Below are 6,000 nucleotides of genomic sequence, written 5' to 3'. Positions count from 1 at the left end.
GCCTGCCTGAGGCTATTCCCATGGGCGCAGTCAGCTCTGTCCCTTTTGGTCCGTGCTCAAATCAGAAGAAAATCTGGCTGGTAGTCCTTGTTACAAGGGGACAGCCAGGACCTCAGGGCGGGAACACAGATTTTTCAGTTATTAAGAAGCTACTCCCTGGAGGTGCAGCAATGGGGAGTACTTCCTCATAGGGAGGGAAACGTGTGTGCAAATGAGCACAAGCAGCCAATTCCATAATTCCACATTCAGCCTGCAGGGGGCAACATCTCTCTAGCAATGACCACAGAGCAAGCGAGCGGCAGGAAACCCTTTTAATCGGCCAAGGAATAGGGTTTTGTTTCTGTAAAAAATCAGATCCATATATTTCCAGTAAGTAATTTTCACCCCTACATATTTTCACATAGGGATGTTACTCTTTTTCTATTTACAGTGCTAGGTACAGAGTAAGTTTTTAACAAATAAATACTTATGGATTGATCAGTTGGTTGGCGATAACACAGACTTGCCTGAGGCGTGGAAAGTACAGGGTGAGATAGGAGGGAAGAAATTAGAGATTGGTGAATGTGCATGAGAAAGCACTTTCCTCTCTGGTTAATAGCTTGCCCAGGCCGGGAAGTGCGTTTGAAAATTTCGGAAAGATCTCTCTCCAAGAACAAACCATTATTAATTTAATTCTTTAAAAACAGAAAATAAAATAGTAATCTTGGTTTCTAAAGCTTCCTCATTTTAAAGTCCATCCTACATACACGTTAGATCAATGAGTTCAGGTTTATGCAGGTTTCTACATGTTTAAAGCTTTTACATTGAGACTCATGCCTTTCAGATGCATTGATTCTGAAGCACCTCCACCCCTATTCCCACCTAGGCTCGTAAGAGACTGGCTGAGGCCATCCAAGTCCACCCACCGCTGAGAAGGGACTGATGAGGTTCATTTCACCAGGCAGTCCTGACCGCAGAGCAGGGCAGCCTGCCTGGCCTTGGCTGGCCCAGCCGTAGACACGCCCATGTTTTGAGTCAGTAACATTCCTTTTCCCACAGAACAGGATGCAGGCCCCTGACCTGCAGCCATCTGTCCACCTCTCAGACTGGGCTCCATTGTCCAAGCAGCAGACGATCAGCACCTTTAATACTACCCGTGCCCCTGAGCACCCTGACCCCAGGGAGACCCCTTTTCTGGAGAGACCAACAGACTCAGGCAGTTTCGGAGGGAAGGCCTGGAGGGAGAGGAGCCAGACAGACAGTCTGTCCATGGGAGAGGGACACACAGTCCTTAGCACCCTGTAGGGCAGTGTCTCCCACAAAAGCTGCGAACAGATGTTTCAGCTTCGCCCCTGATGACCCCGGGCCAACCAGTGGCCCCCCATCTTCCAGGGCTCGTGGTCACATTGTTTCACTGGGTAAAGCCTCTACAGGAGAGGAGGCAGCAAGGTGACCGAAGGAAGGGCAGCTGGGAGGGAGACCTCTGGGGTCCCGCAGCCCAGCAGGGCCATGGCAGCCAGAGGGAGCAGCCTCCCTGCCGGGCCAGGAGTGGATATGCAGGAGCCCGCCGCCTTCTTCCACTCGCTGACTTGCTGCCTGTCCTCTGGGAGAGACCTCAGTTTCGCTGCTGGCCACAGCTCCCTCCCGCCCAGGGCCCTCGGTACATGCACAGGAGGAATGTCAGGGCCACATCTTCCCCGGAGGGCATGGAGGCTGCAGGTGGGCGAGTCACCCTGAGTAGGGAAGGGAGCGGGTGGCCCCACAGCCAGGGCCCGGCCCCGGGAACGGTGTGTCTGGCGAGGGTGGTAGGCCACCGGCCCAGAAGCGGCTGTGCCAGCTCCCTTTCTTCCCTGCCCCGCGGTGTGGTCAAAGAGGGGCCTTGACGAGGGACGCCTGTGGATCTCAGAAGCAAAGAGGGTTGGGAAGCCCTGGGAAGCAAGGGTCAAGGTGGGGAGGGCGGCAGAGTCACAGAGAAGTACAGCGGGCATGGCAGAAGGTGGTGGGCCCTGCCCTGCCCATCCCCCTCCCCGGCCAGAAAAGTCTCCGTGCCGCCAGGCCCCATCCTTGCTTCACCATGACAACCAGGCGGCACCCAGCTTGGCCTGAGCTGACCCAAGGGTAGGGTCTGGGGTGAGGGTAAGGGAGGTGGCGCCCCTGTCCTTTGCGGGTGAGGCCGGCCCCCACGTGGAGCGCTGGCAGAGAGGAGCCGCGGAGAGTCAGGCCTCCCCTCCCCCTCCCTCCTGCCCCCAGTGAGGAAGGACCTGGGCGGCGGGGAGGGGCGCCCATCACTTTCCCACCGGGGGAAGCGCAGAGGGGGCTCCAGGCTGGGTCGCCATGATGTGGTAGATGGATTCGCGGAAGCGCTGGTCCCGGCTGAGCCGCTTGGCCACCTCCTTCAGCTCCTCCATGTTGTTAGCTTCCAGCTGGGATGTCATGAAGGACTGGGACGGCTTCACTGGGGATACGGTGGCCCCACGGGCCGGCCGTGAACAGCCCTCCCTCCACTGGGGCACAGCCCTGTCCCCAACCCCAGCCCCCCTCCCTCACACCCCATCCTCCAGCCCCTCCCGGCCCATGGGCTCCCATGACCCTGGGAGAAGCCCAAGGCTGGGGAAGCCGGGCTCGGGCCACACTCGGGGCTGGGCCAGCCCCTCTCCCTCCCCGCCCTGCCCTCTTCCTGCCTGGTCACCGACAGCCCGGACCGTCCCACCCGCCAGGGCCCGGGGTGGGGGACAGCCACACCCACCGTCATTCCAGGAGGTGCTGGACCGGCGCCGGTGGAAGCGGCAGCTCTTGATGCGGCGAGTGGCCGCCTTGTGGATGTACACGGAGTTCTTCATGATGACCGGCATCTTGGCCTCCAGCTCCGCATTCCGGATGCACTCTTCAAAGAACCCTGCGGCCGCAGTTCCACTGCACCCTCCCCTCCTGCCCGCCCCTCCCCTCCCCAGGATCCTGGTTGGGTGGAGAGGGAAATACGCTGACCCCCATCCCTTTGGAGACCTAAGTCACCTGCCAAAGGGGGCAGAACTTCAGGCTTTTCCCCCACCCCGGATCCAAGAGCCAAAGGCAGCCACGCCCAGGAGATGCCCATCAACACCTATGGGTCACCTAGTGTACACCAGGCCCCGAGTGGCGCTCCGGCCCCAGGCCGGGCTCCGCAGGGCCTGGACGGCTGGGCAGAGCTCGAGGGCTGGGCCGGCGGCGGGGGCAGGGCTTACTCTTCAGGTGGCTCACGTCAGCCCGCATCCTCTCCTCCTTCTGCTTGTTCCGCACCCTGGAGTTGAGCCCTTGTTCCAGGCTCCGCAAGGCCCCCTCTGCCTCCCGCAGACGCCTCTCCAGGTCCACGCGGACCTTCACCTCAGCCTGAGGGGAGAGGCGAGGAGAGGGAAATGGGTCCTGGCGGGGCAGCTACCATCCCTCGGAGGCCTTCCCTGATCACCCGTGGCTCAGCGGGCTTTCTCGCCTCCAGACTGGGATGGAAGTTACCGCATCCTGCTTCTTGTCTTACGCCCTCCACCCGATGGCCGGGACTCAGCCCCTGCACGGGACAGGTGTCTCCAATGATGCCCCACCGCAGGTGAGGCTCAGGGCTTCCCCTCGTGGTGGCTGCACTGCCTGCACCTGGCTGGTCAGGGGCTCATTCAGGAAGTTGCCCGGTGAGGGGAGGGATGTGAGGGAAGTAAGCCTCCAGGTGAGGGGAGGGCCCCGAGCACCACACGCTCCCAGTGGCCCAGCACCTTGAGCTCGCGCTCCGCCTGCTGCTTCTCCGCCGTCAGCTCCTGCAGGGAGTTCTGCAGCGCCTGGGACTGGCTGGAATAGAACTCCCGCTCCTCCTCCAGGGCCCGCGAGCGTTCCTCGTTCTCCTTCATCCTGCCCCGGGGAGAGGTGTTCACTCAGGGCCCACTCACCAACGGGGCTTCCAGTGGGAGGGCGGCCCCTCGTAGGGACCTGGCTGGAGAAACCTGAGACCCTGCTTCGTGAGCCCCAGAACTGGCTGGGTCCTGTCTCCCAGGTGGTGATGGGGGTAACGTGGTCAGTGAGGGGAGTCCTGGGTCCACGTCTCGCTAGTTCTGTGAGCTCGGGGAGGTCCTCCAACCCCTCCAAGGCTCAGTTTCCTCATCTGTAAAATGGGGCTGAGAGGACCTGCCCAGCCCGTCACAAAGCTCTGTTAGACAGGCCTAGTGACTGTCTGTATGGGTCACACCGTTGCAAGAGACAATTACCAAGTCTGCTTAGGATAGCGAAGGATTGCTTCCCATTTGCCTGGTGGGGAAACTGAGTCCTAGCCAAAAGGAAGTGAGTGACCCATTTGATCGAGGACAACTAGAACCCAAGAGCCCAGGTGTCCAGTTCACAGAGAGTTTCCTCTATGGACTTAGGGGTTTAGGGCTCCCTCACCGCTTCTCCGCCAGGAGCTTCTCCTCTAAGAGCTGCTGCATCTTCTCCTCTATCTGCCTCAGGTTGCTATGGAGACCCCCACTGGGAGGGGGCTGCTCGCTCTGATTGGCCAGTGTCTGCAGCTGGTTCTCATTCTCCTCCAGCATTTCCAGGGTTTTCTTCTTCTCTATGGAGAGTTCCTGGCATGGAGGGAGGCGAAGAAGAGAAAGAGCCTAAGTCAGGTTCTCCGCCATGGCTGCCCTCACCTGGATTTCAATTCTGGGAAGTGAGGCTCTCCTCGCTCAGTCCTCTGAGGGACACCTGAAATGTCTTCATTCTTCCCTGAGGTAAAAGGCCAGCGAGGATCTCCTTCCTCCCACTGAGGCAAGGCTACTCCTCCATCGAGGAAGTCAGGGAGGAGCCCAGCTCGTGGCAGTGGACGCGGACGGGGCACCTACTACAATGGGGACCAAAGGCTCAAGGGCATCGTGAGCTTCTGGGGCCCTTGTTCCTCCAGGAACAAGTGAGGGAGTGTGCTGGGCTTGTGTGAAGAACACCCAACAGGAACCAGCCCAAGAGCAGACTTAGACATTCTCCCCACTTATCAGACTGGGATCTTGCACTACTAAGAAATTCTGGAGTTGAAACTACCCATGAGAACGACTTCCTGTGGTAAGACAGGGAAAGATAAACAAATAAAGGCACCACAAAGCCTCAGTCAGTCAAGGGGGAATAGAAACCTTGCAATCCGCAAGGCAGTTCATGAATCTGGTAACCATCACGGATCTCCCACGACATGCCAGGCTCACTCGACGTGCTGGGCTTGGAGAGAACTTAAGATGCAATCTAGTGAAGCTCACTGTTTGGAAAACACAACCTCATGTGTCAAGTGCATTAACAGATGTACAAAGTGCCATGGGGACCCAGAGCTCGGAGCAAATCCCTCCTTCGAAGAGTCAGGGAACCTTGACTACAGTGATATTTGAGCTGAGCTTTAGAAGGATGAAAGTGTTCTCTAGGCAGAGAAGAGGTGAGAGCACGTTCTGGGGAGAAGGAGCAGTGTGGGCAAAGGTGTGGAGGATGGAGGTCACGGCTTCCTTGGGGCACTTGTGTTCAGTGGTTTGAACCAGATGTGGGGATGTCATTGTGCCGGGTGTGGAGGGGCAGCAGAGGGAGAGGGGACGGGAAGGTAGCAGAGGCTGGGGCCAGAGTGTGCACCTGGACGCCCTGCTAAAGAGTTGGCACCTTGTCCTTGACACATGCCCCCTCCTTCTCCTCCCTCGCTGTTTCCGTATCAAGTGGAGGTGATCTGGCAGTGGATTTTCCCTCATGCTCAATTTCACCGGGGAACAGCTAAGTGAATGAGCTGCAAGAAGGAAGTGGTGGGTGGCCGTGCAGCCCACCCTAATCGATCCTCCATCGAGTATAAAAATATAAGCACTGGGGCTTCTCTGGTGGCGCAGTGGTTGAGGGTCCACCTGCCGATGCAGGAGACACGGGTTCGTGCCCCGGTCCGGGAAGATCCCACGTGCCGCAGGGCAGCTGGGCCCGTGAGCCATGGCCACTGAGCCTGCGCGTCCGGAGCCTGTGCTCCGCAACGGGAGAGGCCACAACAGTGAGAGGCCCGCGTACCGCAAAAAA

The 6,000-nt window shown here is 58.7% G+C and overlaps 1 protein-coding gene across 2 annotated transcripts in view; it reads right to left on the bottom strand.

The window, feature by feature from the left end:
* Positions 1-374: 374 nt before the first annotated feature.
* The window catches only part of PLEKHD1 (pleckstrin homology and coiled-coil domain containing D1), a 28,801-nt gene continuing 23,175 nt past the window's right edge, over positions 375-6,000 (bottom strand). For both annotated transcript variants that reach the window (XM_022570265.2, XM_089907873.1), the window contains exons 9-13: positions 4,381-4,559; positions 3,720-3,852; positions 3,201-3,345; positions 2,726-2,875; positions 375-2,434 (exon numbers count right to left, since the gene is read on the bottom strand). In XM_022570265.2, the coding sequence (XP_022425973.1) occupies positions 2,265-2,434; positions 2,726-2,875; positions 3,201-3,345; positions 3,720-3,852; positions 4,381-4,559 (777 nt within the window). In that variant the 3' untranslated portion in view covers positions 375-2,264. The remainder of the gene's footprint in view (positions 2,435-2,725; positions 2,876-3,200; positions 3,346-3,719; positions 3,853-4,380; positions 4,560-6,000) is intronic.

The sequence above is a fragment of the Delphinapterus leucas genome, chromosome 2, assembly GCF_059928025.1.
Source record: "Delphinapterus leucas isolate spDelLeu-1000000601 "Yukka" chromosome 2, BTC_Dleu_Yukka2, whole genome shotgun sequence".
NCBI classification, from domain to species: Eukaryota; Metazoa; Chordata; class Mammalia; order Artiodactyla; family Monodontidae; genus Delphinapterus; species Delphinapterus leucas.
The sequence above is the reverse complement of the archived record's forward strand: the minus strand, read 5'-3'. Positions and strand labels throughout refer to the sequence as shown.